The following is a 19054-nucleotide window of genomic DNA, read 5'->3' as shown; positions in this document are numbered from 1 at the left end:
ACGCTTGTAATCCCAGCATTCAGGAGGCTGAGACCGGAGGTTCACAGTTCATGGACAGCCTCAGCTACTTGGTGAGGCCCTCCACAACTCAGTGAGACCCGGTTTCAAAATAAAGAATAAAAAAAAACAGGGCAGGAAGTGTAGCTCAGAGGCTGAATGCCCCTGGGTTCCATCCCCAGACCCGCACCAAAAAAAAAAAAAAAAAAAAAAAGAGTATCAGCCCTCTAGCCAGGCGTGGTTGCACACACTTGTACTCCCAGCATTTGGGAGGCTGAGACAGGAGGATCACAGTTCCCAGACAGCCTCAGCTACTTGGTGAGGCTTTCTGCAACTTAGTGAGACCCTGTTTCAAAATAAAGAATAAAAAATAGGGTAGGGGGGGTGTAGCTCAGAGGCAGAATGCCCCTGGGTTCCCAGAAAGATGGTATCATGATGAGCCAGGCGTGGTGGCGCACACTTGTAATCCTAGCATTTGGGAGGCTGAAACTGGAGGCTCGCAGTTCACGGACAGACAGCCTCAGCTAGTTAGTGAAGCCCTCCACAACCTAGTAAGACCCTGTTTCAAAATAAAGAATAATAAAAAATAGGGCAGAGCCGGGCGTGGTAGTGCATGCTTGTAATCCCCACACTTGGGGAGGCTGAGACAGGAGGATCATGCAGGTTCAAAGCCAGCCTCAGCTGGCTTAAGAGACCTTGTTTTCAAACAAAATATAAAATAGGTCTGGGAGTGTAGCCCGGAGGTAGAAGGCCCCTGGGTTCCATCCCCAGGACCACAAACAAACAAACAAACAAACAAACATAAAAATAAAAAAAAAAAACGAAAGAAAAATTAAAAAAGAAAGAAAGATGGCATCACAAGCCAGGTGGTATGGTTGCACGCTGAGACAGAAGAATCGCAGGTTCACAGCCAGCTTCAGCTACCTCCACAACTTAGTAAGACCTTGTTTCAAAATAAAAAAATAGGGCTGGAGATATAGCTCAGAGGTAGAATGCCCATGGGTTCCATTTCCAGTACCGCCAAAAAAAAAAAAAAGATGCCATCATGCCCTCCTTACTGTCCTAATGCCTTATTTACTCACTAGGGGTCATTGGTGAATCTAGGAAGTCGAGGCTGTGGGAAGCCATAGAGGTGACAGTAGAGTACGTCAAAGCAGTAGCAGCACATCTCTGCAGTCACCACCAGATTCTTAGTGGTGTTGGCAGTTCCATTGGGCCGGGGGAGAGGGCTCAGCGCTCCCGATGCGGGATTCATTCGTGTGATGGGAGAGTTTCCAGGCCCCAGAGTTAAGTCTGACACATTCTCCCGTCCACTGTTGCTGTCCACATGCTGGTGGTTTTGAAGAGGTCCTGAACTAGAGCCGGGGACAGTTGTGGACTGGTTCCCGTGACCGTGCGTTCCACTTCCAGATAGTTTGGGCTTCTTAACCCCACAACAGCCTGCTGCCAACTTGGGCTCAAGTGGAGGAACACAACGTCTTTTTCCCATCCTGATTTGGTGCTTGTGGTCTGGAATGCTGCAGAACCCTAAACCAAAAGAGAAAAGTAAGCATTGGTTGAAACTATTACAAGAAGAGAACAAAAACTAAAAGAGTGGCAAGCACCAGGGAAGACTTGTCAAAATTGCTTTTCTAGCCAGATGTGGTAGCGCACGCTTGTAGTCCCAGCATTTGGGAGGCTGAGACAGGAGGACTGCAGTTTGCAGACAACCTCAGCTTCTTAGTAAAGCCCTTGGCAACTCAGTGAGACCATTTCAAAATAAAGAATAAAAAATAGGGCTGGGGGTGTAGCTTGTAGGTAGAATACCCCTGGGTTCAATCCCAAGTACTGCAAATAAGTAAGTAAGTAAGTAAGTAAGTAAGTAAGTAAGAAAGAAAGAAAGAAAGAAAGAAAGAAAGAAAGGAAGGAAGGAAGGAAGGGGCTGGGAGTGGAGCTAAGAGGTAGAATGCCCGTGGATTTAATCCCTTAGTACCAAAAAAAAAAAAAAAAAAAAAAAAAAAAATCTCTTTTCCACCTCAAGCCACATGGTCAAAGAGTTGTCAGACCAAAAGGGCCAGGAGAGACCTCAGGCTGTCCAGAGAAACCTACACTCTTCCTAAAGGGGTGCTATTTTTTATTTTCCATTAAGTTTACGGCCACCATGGAGAGAGCCAGGCAACAAGCAGCTCTCCCTTTCCCACATCAGAAGGGTGGGGCCAGTGGACAGCACGATGGGAAAAATTCAAGAGTAACTGGGAGACCACCCTGGACCCCTCAAAATTTAGATTGCTTTCTCTACCTTTTTCAGAGGCTCCAAATTGAACCATCCTATTTTTCAAGAATTCCAGAGGAACTTTCAGGCTTTTCCTTGTTAGCCACATCCTTTCAACCTATGCCTCATCACTAACTTAAATCTATCTGTATGATTTCAGTTTCAGCCTCAGACAAGAGTGAGGATGAGAAGCAGGCAGCTATCATTCTGAAAAACCACACCTCTAACACCATGCTCCCCTGCCTGTGTCTACAGCATCCCTCCTGATCAGCTGAGTTCTTTCCAGTGTCTATACATCGCTATCCTTTCAACACCCTATTTAAAAGAACAAAAAAACAAAAAACTACTGCAACCTTCTGGAAACCTTTACTCACACAAGTGACCCGAGCTTCACAGTCCTTTTGTGAGGTAGCCATTTCTGCCCTGTCATAGCCAGGCGGAGATTACAAAGCTGCCCAGCTTAACAAAATGTGAACTGCAAGGTCCAGGAGGCCACAGCTTCCCATCTGATGATGTAAAGGGGAGGAAGGAATGTATTTTTACTAATTCTTCCTTTTTTCCTGCTTAAAAGTCATAAATCTTTTTTTTCTTTCTTTCCTCCTTTTTTTTTTTTTTTGGTGTGTGTGTGTGTGGGGTACTGGGGATGGAACCCAGGGGCATTCTATCTCTGAGTGATACCCTCAGCCCTATTTTATTATTATTATTATTATTATTATTATTATTATTATTATTATTAATTATTATTATTTTATTTATTTTTTTTGGGGGTGGTACTGGGGTTCCTGGAAGCCCTTCTACCTCTGGGCTACACTCCCAGACCTATTTAGAAACAGGGTCTCTTAAGCCAACGCGGCTGGCTTCAAACCTGCGCGATCCTCCTGTCTCCGCCTCCCAGGCGCAGGGGTTACAAGAGTGCGCCACCACGCCCGGCTGTTATTTTGAAACAGGTTTCACTGAGTTGCAAAGGGCCTCCCTAAGTAGCTGTCCATGAACTGCGATCCTCCTGTCTCAGCCTCACAAATGCTGAGATTACAAGCGTGTGCGATCATGCCTGCATTCCACCTGCCTGTGTCCACACAGATCTTTTCTGTTGTCTAAAAAGTGTCAACCTTCAACAGAATCAAGAAAACAGTCCCTATTTATTTCAATGTTGATAACACCAAAGTTTGTAAACTTCTGCTGACTTGAAAAAAGTGTACTTTTTTTCTCTCAACTCGCTATATATATTGTTTTGGCCATGTATGTATGTGTATATATCCATATATACAAACACATACATATTTGTCTTTTCCTTGTAGTTTGGATGTGTAGCACATACTTTTGTCTTATGTTTGTGTGTATGGTACTGGGGATTGAACCCAAGGTGTTCTACCTCTGAGATACATATCCATCCCTATTTTATTTTGAGACAGGGTTTTGGTAAGTTACTATGTGTTTGGCTCAAACCTGTGACAACTCCTGCCTCAGCCTGTCAAGCACTGGGATTACAGACATGAGCCACTATTTTTTTTTCTTTTTTTGAGACAGGCATAACTGTGTTGCCCAGGCTCACTATGAATTGATAAACTGAAATGATCCTCCTGCCTCAACCTCCCAAGCAGTTAAAATTCCTGAGTTGAAGCCGGGCGTGGTGGCACACGCTTGTAATCCCTGCGCTTAGGAGGCTGAGACAGGAGGATCGCGCAGGTTCGAAGCCAGGCTCAGCTGGCTTAAGAGACTCTGTTTCCAAATAAAATATAAAATAGGTCTGGGAGTGTAGCCCGTAGGTAGAAGGACCCTGGGTTCCATCCCCAGTTCCACCAAAAAATAAAAATAAAATAAAATAAATTCCTGAGTTGTTTTATTTTATGGTACTGTATTTTGGTATTTTCTATATATTGGAGGGTTGAACCTGTGTCCTCCTCTGATAACTTCACAGTCTCAGGTCTAATTTCTAAGTCTTTGATCCATCTTGAGTTGATTCCTGTGTATGGTGAGAGGTAAGGATTTAGTTCCATCTTTCTACAAATGGATAGCCAGCTCTCCCAGCACCATTTGTTGAAAAGGCTGTCTTTTCTCCAGCGTATGAGTTTGGCCCCCTTGTGAAAGATCAATTGCCTATAGGTGTGTGGGTTTGTTTTTGTATCCTCTATTCTGTTCCATTGGTCTGTATGCCTGTTGCTGTGCCAATACCATGCTGTTTTTACTACTATTGCTCTGTGGTATAATGTGAAGTCAATAATCCCAGAATTTGGCAGAGAGAGAGAGAGATGAATATAAAAGAATCAGTGAGAGAAAGAGAGAACTAGAAAATATGAATATATAAGAATCAGTTTACATAACTCTAGAGATTAAAACAGAGAGAGGCAGAATCAGAGACCAGGCATTGAGCCCAGGGGTGTTTTGCTTTTCAATTATACCCCAGCTTTATTTATTTATTTATTTACTGACATTTATTTCTTTATTTTTTTTTTTACCTTTTGTGTGTGTGTGTGTGTGTGTGTGTGGTACTGGGGGTGGAACCAGAAGTATTCTACCTCCGAGCTACTCACCCAACCCTATTTTTAGTCTTTATTTTGGAACATGGTCTGAGTTTGGAGGTAGAATGGTCCTGGGTTCCATCCCCAGTATTGCAAAAACATAAATAAGTAAATAAAATAAAGTAGGACTTGGGAATATTGCTCAGATGTAGACTTCCCCGAGGTTCAATCCCCAGTATCAAAAGAGAAAAAAAGAAAAAGAAAAAAAGACTATTATGGGGTTGCTAGTGTAGTTCACTGTTAAAAGCTCTTTCCTAGCACATGCAATGCCCTGGGCTGGATCTAGGAAGAGAGAAAGAAGATTAAAACTCAGGAGTTTGATTTGGGAAGCTGAGACAGGAGGAACACAGTTCGCAGCCAGCCTCAGCTAATTAGTGAGGCCCTCTGCAACTTCCTGAGACCTTGTTTCAAAATGAAGAATAAAAAATAGGGCTCAGACCCTGTTTCAAAATAAAGACTAAGAATAGGGCTGGGTGGGTAGCTCAGAGGTAGAATACTTTTGGTTCCATCCCCAGTATCACAAAAAAAGTAAAAGAAAGAAAGAAAGAAAGAAAGAAAGAAAGAAATGTCAGTAAATAAATAAATACAGGCAGTAACTTTCTGAACAAGACCTCCAAAGAACAGGAAATTAAAGCAAGAATTAACAAGTGGGATGGCATCAAACTAAAAAATTTCTTCTCATCAAAGGAAACCATCAAAAACCTAAAGAGAAAGCTTACAGAATGGGAGATCTTTACCAGCCACCACTCTGATAGAGGGCTAATATCCAGAATATACAAAGAGCTCAAAAGACTCTACACTAGCAAAACAACCCAATCAAGAAATGGGCAACTGAATTGAACAGACACTTCACAAAAGAGATACAAATGGCCAATAGATACATGAAAAGATGTTCTACATCACTAGCCATCAGGGAGATGCAAATCAAAACTAAGCTGAGGCCGGGCATGGTGGCACACGCTTGTAATCCCCGTGCTTGGGAGGCAGAGACAGAAGGATCGCACAGTTTCAAAACCAGCCGCGCTGGCTTAAGAGACCCTGTTTCCAAATAAAAATATAAAAAAATATGTCTAGGAGTGTAACCTAGAGGTAGAAGGGTTTCCAGGAACCCCAGTACCACCACTACACACACACACAAAAACTACGCTGAGATTCCATCTAACCCCAATCAGAGTGGCAAGCATAAAGTCAAATAACAAAAAATGCTGGTGAGGATGTGAGGAAAGAGGAACTCTTTTACACTGTTGGTGGGAGTGCAAACTATTTCAGCCACTATGGAGATCTGTGTGGAGATTCCTTAGAAACCTGGGAATAAATCTACCATATGATCCAGCTATACCACTCCTGGGTATCTTTCCAAAGGGGTTGAAATCAGAGATCTACAGTAACATGCATACCCATGTTCACAGCAGCATAATTCTTACAAATTATGGAACCAGCCTAGGTCTCCATCAACAGATGAATGGATTGCAAAATTATGGGAAATACACACAATGGAATTCTACTCAGCTATAGAGAAGAACAAAATCATGTCATTTGGAAGAAGATGGAAAAACCTGGAGAACATTATGTTAAGTGAGATCAGCCAGGCACAGAAAGAGAAAGGGACATAATGTTTTCCCTAAGATGCCCAAACTAGGGAGCATTGGGGATACCAGAGGGACTCCAGATAATGAAGCAGAAACCTCAGCAAAGCTAGAAAGGAAGGGTAGGAGAGAAAGAAGGCTGAGGTTGATTGATGGAGGAGCTACATTTGAATATGGGTAAAAGTATGAATATAGGCCGGGCGTGGTGGCGCACACTTGTAATCCCCGCGCTTGGGAGGGTGAGACAGGAGGATTGCACAGGTTCGAAACCAGCCTCAGCTACTTAGTGAGACCTTGTTTCCAAACAAAATAGAAAATAGGTCTGGGAGTGTAGCCTGGAGGTAGAAAGCCCCTGGGTTCCACCCCTAGTACCACCAAAAAAAAAAAAGTATGAATATAGCCATCATTAACCTGAAAATTCACTGTTGGGGGGGGAGGGAGAACCAAGGACTGTCTGAATGTATGTCATTTTCAATATGATCAACATAAAAATAAAAATAAGCCGGCCGTGGTGGTGCACACTTGTAATTCCCGTGCTTGAGACAGAAGGATTGCGCAGGTTCGAAGTCAGCCGTGCTGGCTTAAGAGACCCTGTTTCCAAATAAAAAAGTATAAAATAGGTCTGGGAGTGTAGCCTGGAGGTAGAAGGGTTTCCAGGAACCCCCGTACCAGCAAAAATAAAAAATAAAAATAAAAAATAAACAAATCCTGGAATTACAAGTGTGCGGTACCACGCGCAGCTTCACCTAGAAATTTTTAAGTACCCACTCTGCGCAGTCCACAATGAACACCATTGGACTCAGTTATACATTATGGGCTGTAGACTTAGGACACACGTTGGATGAAGGAGCAAGACTATCTGCACAGAGCTGGCATTTCAACAGGTAAACAGGACCCCAAGGCTTTCCCTCTAGGGCCCCAGAATTCAAGGAATCAAAAAGGAGGGATGAGGCCGGGCGTGGTGGTGCACGCTTGTAATCCCTGCGCTTGGGAGGCAGAGACAGGAGGTTCGAAGCCAGCCGCGCGCGCTCGCTTAGGAGACCCTGTTTCCAAATATAAAATGTAAAAAGAGGTCTGGGAGTGTAGCCCAGGGGTAGAAGGGCTTCCAGGAACCCCAGTACCACCAAAAAAATAAATTAATTAAGTAATTTTTTTAAAAAAGGAGGGATGAAACAGTCTCATTATCCCATGCCATAAATTGAAGGAAAAGCCAAATGTCATGCGACACTGGCAACCACTCAAATAATGTCTCTTAGCAAAGCAAGAGCGGACTTTCAAAGCATTGGAGTGCAGGTGAACTCCAGAATAAATGACTGCTCACACACTACAATCTCTGATCTGCAACGGATACCCAGAGTTTACATTTACCAACGCCCCCAACACCTATCTATCAAACTACAATTTGACATAGATAGAAACAACCAAATTCCTTTTTTTTTTTTTTTTTTGGTGGTACTGGGGATGGAACCCTTCTACTTCCAGGCTATACTCTCAGGCCTATTTTATATTTTATTTGAAAACAGGGTCTCTTAAACCAGCAAGGCTGGCTTCGAATCTGAACGATCTTCCTCTCTCCGCCTCCCAACACTGGGATTACAAATTTGCGCCACCACGCCCGCCTGGCCCATGAAACAACCAAATTCTTGTAGCTCTTTTTTTTTTTTTTTTTTTAATATGGGTGTGGGGATGGAACCCAGGGACATTTGACCTCCAAGCTACATGCCCTATTTTTGTATTCTTTATTTTGAAATAGGGTCTCACTAAGTTGCAGAGGGCTTTACTAAGTAGCTGAGGGCTGTCCACGAACAGTGATCCTCCAGTCTCAGCCTCCCAAATGCTGGGATTATAAGCGTGCACCACCATGCCAGGCTTCTTGTAGCTCTTTATGCCTTAGGTATTTCTCTTCAATACCACTAAGCAAATAAAAATTTTAATCTCAGCAGGGCTGGGCCAGACGGCATCCACCAGTAATCCCTGTACTTAGGAGGAGGAGATATATTTAGTGAGTCTGTGTTTCAAAATAAAAAATAGGCCAGGTGTGGTGGTGCACCTTGTTCTTTTTTTTTTTTTTTTTGGTGGTACTGGGGTTCCTGGAAGCCCTTCTACATCTAGGCTACACTCCCACGGGCTACACTCCCAGACCTATTTTTTAACTTTTTAATGTGGAAACAGGGTCTCTTATGCCAGTGAGGCTGACTCCAAACCAGCACAATCCTCCTGTCTCCGCCTCCCAAGCACAGGGATTACAAGCGTGTGCCACCACACCCGGCCTTGGTGGTACACCTTGTAATCCCAGCATTTGGGAGGCCAAGACAGGAAGATCATGATTTGCGGACAGCCTCAGCTACTTAGTGAAGCCCTCCACAATTTATTGAGACCCTGTTTCAAAATAAAGAATAAAAAAATAGGGGTGGGAGATGTAGCTCAGAGGTAGAATGCCCCTGGCTTCATCCCCAGTACTGCAAATAATAATAATAATAATAATAATAATAATAATAATAATAAAAAATAATAATAATAATAATAATAATAAATACTATAATAAAACAGGGCTGAGGGTATAATTCCCAAGTAGAATGTGTTTGGACTACACACACACACAATTTTAATTAGTGAAAAGAACACAGATTTTGCATCAAAACCACATTAGAAGCTGGGTGTGGTAGCACACATTTGTAATCCCAGTACTTGGGAGGCTAAGACAGGAGGATCACGGGTTCCAGGCCAGCTCTAGCAACTTAGTGAGACCCTGTTTCAAAATAAAACATAAAAAGGGTTGAGGGTGTAGTGTGGAGGTAGAATGCCTCTGCGTCCCACATTAAATACAAAAGAAGGAGGAAGAGGAAGAAGAGGAGGAGGAGAAGGAGAAGACCGTATTAGAGCCAGGTGTAGTGCCTGTAATCCCAGTATTGGGGAGGCTAAAACAGTAAAATTGCAGGTTTGAGGCCAGCCTCAGCATTTTAGAGAGTCTGTTTCAAGATAAAAACTAAAAAGATCTGGGGTGTAACTCCGATGTAGAATGTTCCTGGATTCAATCCCAGTACCTACCCTACACACACACACACAAACACACACATATATTTGAAGGCATTTCTTGAGCTAGGGGTTTAGCTCAGTGGTAGAGTGCTTGCTTAAAGTGTGAGAGGCTCTGGGTTTGAGGCTCAGCATCATAAAAAAAAGAAAGAAAGAAAGAAAAAAGAAAGAAAAAGGAGGGCATCTGTGCATGTACATGCAAGAGAGAGATGCTGGGACTGAACCCAGGGGCATTCGACTGAGCTATTTATTCCCTCTGCCCTATTTTATTTATTGTTTTGTGATAGAGTCTCATCAAGTTGCCCAGGCTGGCCTTGAATCTATCTTGTTAGGTTGCTGAGTCTCACTATTTTGCTTAGACTGTCCTTGAACCTGAAATTCTTTGTTTCAGCTTCTCAATTGCTAAAATTATAAGCATGTACCTCCATGCTTATAAATAGTTAAATTTATGGAAAATTTTTAAAATGAAGTGAATAGTATAACAAACCCAATTCCTAGCTTTAAGAAGGTTCAATATAGAGCCAATCAATTTCATTTATGTTCACCGTACATTACCTATTTCCTCCAGCTAAACTTCTGATTTTCTTTTTGTACTGAGGATTGAACCTAGGTCTGATCTGCCTCAGAACTACACCCCAACCCTTTTTATTTTGAAACAGGGTCTTGCTAAATTGCTGAAGCTAGCCTCGAATCTGCAATCCTCTAGTCTCAACCTCTCAAATCCTGAGATTACAGATGTGTGCCATGGCACCTGGCTCTGATGAATAATTTTGATGACAGTTTTGTTTTTGTTTTTACCAGTACTGGGGAAGGGACCCAGCGGTAATTTTTTTTTTTTTTTTTTTTGGTAGTAGTACTGGGAGTGGAACCCCAGGGCATTCTACCTCCAAGCTAAACCCTCAGCCCTATTTTTTATTCTTTATTTTGAAACAGGGTCTCACTGATTTGCAAAGGGCCTCACTAAGTAGCTCAAGCTATCTGTGAACCTTGATCCTCCTATCTCAGCCTTCCAAATGCTGGGATTATAAGCGTGTGCCACCATGCCTGACTCTCTATTTCTTATTCTTTATTTTGAAACAGGGTCTCAATGAATTGCAAAGGGCCTCACTATGCAGCTGAGGCTGTCTGAGAACTGCTATCCTCCTGTCTCAGCCTCCCAAATGATGGGATTACAATGAAGACAATTTTGGGGGGTTGGTACTGGGGATTAAACCCAGGGGCATTCTACCACTTAGCTATAACCCCAACCCTTTTATTTTTATTTTATTTTGGCAGTACTGGGGATGAAATTCAGGATCATTCTACCTCCGAGCTATACTCCAGCCCTATTTTTATTCTTTTTTTTCTTTTGCAGGTTTGGGGATGGAACCCAGGGGCATTCAACCTCTGAGCTACATCCCCTGCCCTCTTTCTTTCTTTCTTTCCTCCTTTCTTTCTCTCTGTCTTTGGAGGTCTAAGGATGGAACCCAGGGGTATTCAACCTTCAAGCTACACAAGCTGCCCTATTTTTTATTCTTTATTTTGAAACTAGGTCTAAGTTATGGAGGGCCTCACTAAGTAGCTGAGGCTGTCTGCGAACCGCGATCCTCCAGTCTCAGCCTCCCAAATGCTGGAATTACAAGCATGTGCCACCAATGCCTGCCCAGCTTTTATTTCTATTTTGAAACAGAGTCTCACTAACTTATACTGTGCTGGCTTGAGTAAGAGATCTTCCATTCTCAGCTTCCCACATACTGGGATTATAGGCATGTGCCATTGTGCCCAACTGACGACAGCTTTTATTATTTATTTATTTATTTAATTAATTAATTTATTTATTTTGGTGGTACTGAGGTTCCTGGAAGCCCTTCTACCCCCGGGCTACACTCCCAGACCTATTTTATATTTTTATTTTTTTTAATTATTATTTTTTCTTTGGTGGTACTGGGGGTGGAACCCAGAGGCTTTCTACCTCTGGGCTATACTCCCAGACCCATTTTATATTTTATTTGGAAACAGGGTCTCACTAAATTGATGAAAACCTCACTAAGTAGCTGAGGCTGGCTTCGAACCTGCGCGATCCTCCTGTCTCAGCCTCCCAAGCGTGGGGATTACAAGCGTGCGCCACCATGCCTGGATTCTATTTTATATTTTTATTTGGAAACAGGGTCTCTTAAACCAGCATGGCTGGCTTCAAACCTGTGTGATCCTCCTGTCTCTGCCTCCCAAGCACGGGGATTACAAGCATGCGCCACCATGCCTGGCTATTTTTTATTTGTTTTATTTTTGTGGTACTGGACATAGAACCCACGGGCTTTCTACTTCTGAAGTACACCTCCAGCCCTATGTTTACTCTTGGTCTCAATAAGTTGCCAAAGCTGGCCACAAACCTGTGATCCTCCTGTTTCAGCCTCCCAAATACTGGGATTACAGGTGTGTGCCACCACACTTTATTCAATACCATTTAGTAGGACAAACTGTTTGACCAGCTCAAAACAAACTCTATTGCCGGGCAGGGTCAATCCTCACACTTGGGAGGTAGAGACAGGAGGATTACACAGGTTTGAAACCAGCCTCTCTGGCTTAAGAGACCCTGTTTCCAAATAAAAATATCAAATAGGTCTGGGAGTATAGCCCAGAGGTAGAAGGGTTCCATCCAGCCCAGCTAAAAACTATTCTTAACCTTCCCCAAACCTAATAAAAATAACAACAAGCCAGGCGTGGTAGCACATGCTTGTAATCCCAGCATTCAGGAGGCTGAGACCGGAGGATCATGGTTCGCAGACAGCCTCAGCCACTTAGTGAGGCCCTCTGCAACTCAGTGAGACCTGATTTCAAAATAAAGAATTAAAATATATATATGGCAGGGGTGTAGCTTTAAGGTCGAATGCCCCTGGGTTCCAACCCCATACCCGCCAAAAAAAAAAAAAAAAAATTACCACCAAAGGCACTCTGACCTTAGCACAAGTTACTGTGAAGTCAAGTCCTCAGTAGTAAGTAGACTTATATGAAAAACCTCACTTGATTGAACATGCAGAACATTGACCCTTCCAAGCCTCTGGCTGAGTAATTCTGGCATGCTGAGCTCCAGGGTCACCACCATCAGAGCAGTGATCTCCTGGTCCTGCTGTGCACTTTGAACAACCAAGGAGAAAGCACTGGTTTGAAATGGATTTCCACCAGATGGAGACAATATCCATACTTCAACAAAAAGCTGGGAGAATGACAAGTCTCCCTGTTTTACTTCATAAGACCTCTTAGCCTTGCAATTGTCAAAGTTAAGTCTGCCCTCAAAGGTGAAAGTCACTGCCCCCTTTGCTGGGCATGGTAGCACACATCAGTAATCCCAGCTAAGGTAGGAGAACCTCACCTTAGAGGTCAGCCCAGGCAACTTAGTTTAAGACCTTGTCTCAAAACAAAAACTAAAAAGGGAGCCAGGCATGATGGTGCACGCTTATAATCCCAGCATTCAGGAAGCTGAGACCAGAGGATCGCGGTGTGAGGCCCTCCGCAACTTAGTGAAACCCTATTTCAAAATAAAGAATAAAAAATAGGGCTGAGGGTGTAGCTTGAAAGTTGAATGCCCCTGGGTTCCATCCCCAGACCCACAAAAGAAAAAGAAAAAAAAAATACTAAAAAGGATGAGGCATGTAATTCAGAGTGCCCTGCCAGACGTGGTGGCACATGCTTGTAATCCCAGTAACTGGGATGCTGAGACAGGAAGATCACAGGTTCATGGCCAGCCTAAGATACTTAGTGAAGCCCTCCAAAACTTAGTGAAAACCTGTTTCAAAATAAAAAAATAAAATAGGGCTGGGGGATTAGCTCATATGTAGAATGCCTGTGGTTTCCATTCCAAGTACCACACACATAAAAGGGGAGGGGGGATAGAGTGTCCCTAGATTTATTTTTTTGGGGGGAAGATTTAAAGAAGTTTATTAGAAAAATAGAAATACAGAAAATAGAAATACAGCTCCATACCAGACTGGCACGGAGGGGTAACTCGAATGAATACACTCAAGTGTCCCTAGATTTAATCTCCAGTACCCAAAACAAATCCATCATCCCTTCTTCAGTATGCTACTGAGTCCCTGTCCAATGGGGTATGCTCTCTTTTACATGACACATAACCCTCTGGAGTCCTGAGCTTCATTAGGGTCCACAACAAAGGCCACACAGCAATTCCTCACATGATTCTGTAAGGAAGGAGAGTAGTACTCTTCTGGGCAGCATATGCCACTTAGAAATTCTATCCAACAGTTACCTCAAGAGGCCAGTTAGCACTTGTGTTTTATCTTTCACAAAACCTAATACAGTGCTCTACATGAGTATATACAACAACTATGAAATTGCTGATATTCACCAGGCGCATGCTTGTAATTCCAGTACTTGGGAGGCTGAAACAGGAGGATCGCAGGTTCACAGTCAGTCTCAGTTACTTAGTGAGGCCCTCCACAACTTAGTGAGACCCTGTTTCAAAATAAATAAAAAAGCCAGGCATGGTGGCGCATGCTTGTAATCCCCGCGCTTGGGAGGCTGAGACAGGAGGATCGCAAGGGCTCGAAGCCAGCCTCAGCTACTTAGTGAGGCTCTCAGCAACTTAGTGAGACCCTGTTTCCAAATAAAATATAAAATAGGTCTGGGAGTATAGCCTGGAGGTAGAAAGCCTCTGGGTTCCACCCCCAATACCACCAAAAATAAAAAATAAAGAAAATAAAGAATAAAAAATAGGGCTAGGGGATAAATGAGAGCTAGAATGCCCCTAGATTTGATCCCCAACACCATACAATAAGAAAAGAAAAAGAAAAAGAAAAAAAGCCGGGTTTGGTAGCGCACACTTGTAATCCCAGTACCTGGGAGGCTGAGACAGGAGGATCATGTAGGTTCAAAGCCAGCCTCAGCAGCTTAGTGAGGCTCTCAGTAACTTAGTGAGACTCTGTTTCCAAATAAAATATAAGTCTGGGAATGTAGCCCAGAGGTAGAAAGCCCCTGGGTTCCATCTCCAGTACTACAAAAAAAGAAAAACACTGCTGATAGTCACCAACAATCTTATTTGCAGATACCCTAGCAATTTTACTTGTTTTTCCTGGGTGGGGTAGGGGGAGGTACTGAGGAGTGAATCTAGGGACATTCTACTTCTGAGCTACATCCCCAGCCTCCCTTTTTTGCATTACTAGGGATGGGACCCAAGAGCATTCTACCTCTGAGGGACACCCCCAGCCCTATTTTTTATTCTTTTTTTTTTTGTGTGTGTGTGTGGGGGGGGGTCTGGGGATGGAACCCAGGGGAATTAGACCTCAGAGCTATAACTCCTGGCCTATTTTTTATTCTTTATTTTGGAACCGGGTCTCACTGAGTTGCGGAGGGCCTCACTAAGTAGCTGAGGCTGTCCGCGAACCACAATCCTCCGGTCTCAGTCTCCTGAATGCTGGGATTACAAGCATGCCATCATACCCAGCTCCTATTTTATTCTTTATTTTGTTTTTGTTTTTTTTTTTTTGTGGTACTGGAGGTGGCTTTTCTACCTCCGGGCTATACTCCAAGACCTATTTTATACTTTATTTGGAAACAGGGTCTCACTAAGTTGCTGAGAGCCTCACCAAGCAGCTAAGGCTGGCTTTGAACCTGTGTGATCCTCATGTCTCAACCTCCCAAGCGCTGGGAATACAAGCGATTACAAGCGTGCGCCACAACACTGGGCTTTAATCTTTATTTTGAAACAGGGTATCACTGAGTTTCAAAGGGCCTCACTAAGTAACTGAGGCTGTCCATGACCATGATCCTCTAAATGCTGGGATTACAAGCATGCACCACCATACCTGGCTCTCAGCCTCTTTATTTTTTGTTTTGAAACAGGGTCTTGCTAGGTTGTTGAGAGTACTTGCTGAGACTATTCTTGAATATGCAATCCTCCTGTCTCAGCCTCCCAAATACTGGGATTACAAGGTATGTGCCACTATGCCTGGCTACTTGTTTGCCTTTGTAATAAAAACCTCAGTTTGGGTTCCACTCTGAGCTCATTTGGAATGTCTCAGAATCTGTGAGTGACTGAATTACACCATCAGCAATGGCTTCTGAGAAATCACCCGTTTTTTTTATCCTGAGATGACAGAAAACATAAAAAAGAATACTGGACAGCTTGAAACCTCTAGGGATTTTATTCTTATAGGGTCATTTAAGTTTGCACATATACACTAAAAAGAAACCATGCTTGCAGCTGGGCATGGTGGCGCATGATTGTAATAGGACTGGGGGTGTAGGTTGGAGATGGGATTGAACTCAATCCTTAGTACAAAAAAATAAAATAAAAAAGAAACTATGCTTGCTAAATATGCTACTATTGTGGGTGTCTTGATACACATTGAACACTAATGGAACTACTCTGTCAAAATAGTTACATTTCAAACAATAATCTGATTAAAACATCTAGAAAAGTCTAGAAGTAGAAAAAAACCTACACTGACTTTTTGAAGACAAGCTTCAAAATAGCTTATTGGAGGGCATGACCTCATAAAGATTCAGGAGATGGAAAAGAGGTTAAAAAAAGAAGCCTCTGAATTTTTCTCCTGTTATCATTTTGTGCCCAGATGTCTGCTCAAATCAAGCTTTCCTCAGAAGGGAGCAGGCTTCTGAGCAAAATAGGCTGTTGTTTCCTTTGTGACAGAGTCTAAATAAAATTCAATTTAATAATTAAATGATAGATATTGCACTTGTACCTGAACTGTAATTCTGGCCCACTTATGGAACCATCCCAGGAAACAGATGAAAATCCCACAAGCATTCTGGTAATCATTCCAAATAATCATTTCTGTATTTATGAATCTCTGTCATACACACATATACAACATTTGATACATGAACATTTCCCCCACAAAATACAGATCTACACTATTGTTACTATGTCTATATTTTTCAAAATGCACAGAACTATACATTTTCATATGAACTCTTATCAAGCTTAAAGAAAAACACTGGAATACAAGAGTTAAAACTTGTTTTTAGCCTGCTCTCCCCTTTCTATGTGGCCAGGTGTTAGGTCTCTCTGGACTTCAGTTTGTGTATAAAATGAAAACATTTGTTCTCTATTTCTCAACACAGGGGTTGGGACATTTTTTTTTTTGGGGGGGGGTACTGAGGTGGAACCCAGAGGCTTTCTACCTCCAGGCTATACTCCCAGACCTATTTTATACTTTATTTGGAAACAGGGTCTCACTAAGTTGCTGAGAGCCTCGCTAAGTAGCTGAACCCATGCGATCCTCCTGTCTCAGCCTCCCAAGTGCGGGGATTAACAAGCGTGCGCCACCACGCCCCGCTAGGGGTTGGGACATTCTGATGCCATGAAAGCACTCAGAAAAATTTGGGTTCAAGGATTAACACACTGTCATTAATTTAAAAAAAAAAAAAAAGAAACAAACAAACAAAAAACAGCCAGGCAATGGTGACACAAGCTTATAATCCCAGCATTCGGGAGGCCGGGAGGCTGACACAGGAGGATCACGGTTAGCACAGCCTTAGTTACTTAGTGAGGTCTTCTGCAATTTAGTAAGACCTTGTTTCAAAATAAAGAATAAAAAAAATAGGGCTGGAGTGTAGCTCGGAGGTAGAATGGCCCTGGGTTCTATCCCCAGTACCGGATGTGGTGGCCCACGTTTGTAATCCCAGTACTTGGGAGGCTGAGACAGGAGGATCGCACAGGTTCAAAGCCAGCCTCAGCTATTTAGTGAGGCTTTCAGCAACTTAGTGAGACCCTGTTTCCAAACAAAATATAAAATAGGTCTGGGAGTATAGCCCGAAGCTAGAAAGCCCCTGAGTTCCATCCCCAGTACCACCAAAAAAAAAAAAAAAAAAAAAAAAAAATCCCCAGTGTGCTGGGTTTACAATTTAGGACCTCACACATGCTAAACCAGTGTTCTACCTCTGAGCTAACCCCCAGCCCCAGCAATACTGCCAGCAATAGTATGCTTTTCCCTTGAAATTTTGTGTAAGGTTTATGTGAATTATAATCTTTTCAAATCTGTGATAAAATTTCCAAGAAAACAGTATCACTATACCAAATTTAGGACAAAAGGTAACACATATCTCTGAACTTTTTTTTTTTTTCCAGTACTGGGGATTGAACCCAGGGGAATTCTACCTCCAAGCTATACCCAAGCCTATTTTTAATTTTTTTGCAGAACCAGGGATTGAACCCAGAGTCACTCTACCTCCAAGCTACACTCCCAGCCCTATTTTTATTTTTATTTTTTTGCATTTTTGCAGTACTAGGGATGGAACCCAGGGGCATTCTACCTCCAAGCTACACCCCCAGGCTCCTTTTTTTTATTCTTTATTTTGAAAAGAGTCTGAGTTGCAAAAGGCCTCACTAAGTAGCTGAGGCTGTCCACAGAGATCCTCCCATCTATAATTATTATATATATAAATATAATATAGATTATAAATATAATCTATATATTACCTCCCAAATACTGAGATTACAAGCATGGATTGTACCCATAGGCATTCTACCTCCAAGTTATATCCCAGCCAGATTTTATTTCTTATTTGGAAACAGGATCACACTAAGTTACATAAGGCCTTGCTAAGTTGCTGAGGGTAGCTTTGAACCTGTGATTCTCCTATCTCAGCCTCCCAAGTACTGTTATTACAAGAATATAACACCATGCCCAGCTTCAGTTCGATCTTTGAACATTAAAACTAGATAAATGGCCAGGAGTAGTGGTTCACACTTGTAATCCCAGTGCTTGGGAGGCTGAGACAGGAGGATCACACAGGTTCAAAGCCAGCCTCAGCTACTTAGTGAGGCTCTCAGCAACTTAGTGAGACCCTGTTTCCAAATAAAGTATAAAACAGGTCTGGGAGTATAGCCCAGAGATAGAAAAGCCGCTGGGTTCCACCCCTAGTACCACCAAAATAAAATAAAATAAAAAATAAATTTAACTAGGTGAATGAGAATCAATAATTGATCAGGGACTCCATTAACTAGGGCTAGGGGCATAGCTCAAAGGTAAAATGCGATTGGGTTCCATCCCCAGTACTACAAAAAAATAAAAAATAAAGAATAAAAAGTAGGGCTCGGGGTGTAATTGAGGTAGAGTATCTCTGAGTTCAATCCCTAGTACCAAAAGCAAACAAAACAAACAAAAAAAAGAGCAAGTAGAAAAACTTCATCAATATTAGGACCCCCTTGTGGAAGCAGAAAAATAGAAATGAACAAAGTATCCCTGCATTCTAAAATCCAAACTCAGTCTTAAAACCAAAAAACGGCAACAAAATCTATTCTAAATATGTCCAACTAATACTCACTGAAAGCAGAAAGTTGGTATTGCCCGGGGAACAGCTACAACAGAGGAGGGGAGCTATTTTGTCTCTGGAATAAATTTTCTTCCTTCCAAGGCCATTCCTTCTTCCTGTACCTAAAATGGAAATGCAGGTGAACAAACACCATCCAGGAAGTGCGGAGGTCAGAGCCAGTTTTGTAAAAATTACAACTCACCAGAGCAAACTTTCTGGAAAAAGGAAACAGCTAGAGAACAGGCTCTCCTTACTTTAAAACTTTCAAAGGCTAAATATGAGGCAGCCACAGTAGTTCCATGCCCTGAATCGCCTAATCCTGAGCGTCATCACCAAGGGAGGACACTGAGGATCAAAGGTTCTATTGAACTTGAACATGAGACACACATTAAACTTCC

The 19054-nt window shown here is 42.5% G+C and overlaps 1 protein-coding gene across 2 annotated transcripts in view; it reads right to left on the bottom strand.

The window, feature by feature from the left end:
* Positions 1–18767, bottom strand: part of AMMECR1L (AMMECR1 like) — a gene marked incomplete at both ends in the record, with an annotated part of 36541 nt that extends 17774 nt beyond the window's left edge. The window contains 2 exons of one of the 2 annotated variants that reach the window (XM_080690216.1): positions 1080–1524; positions 18669–18767. In XM_080690216.1, the coding sequence (XP_080546342.1) occupies positions 1080–1486 (407 nt within the window). Of the gene's footprint in view, positions 1–1079; positions 1525–18668 lie in introns of those variants that run through there. The other variant, XM_080690215.1, reaches the window with a different exon arrangement.
* Positions 18768–19054: the final 287 nt, after the last annotated feature.

The sequence above is a fragment of the Muscardinus avellanarius genome (assembly GCF_963383645.1).
Source record: "Muscardinus avellanarius genome assembly, chromosome: 2".
NCBI classification, from domain to species: domain Eukaryota; kingdom Metazoa; phylum Chordata; class Mammalia; order Rodentia; family Gliridae; genus Muscardinus; species Muscardinus avellanarius.
This window is presented reverse-complemented; position numbering and strand designations above follow the sequence as displayed.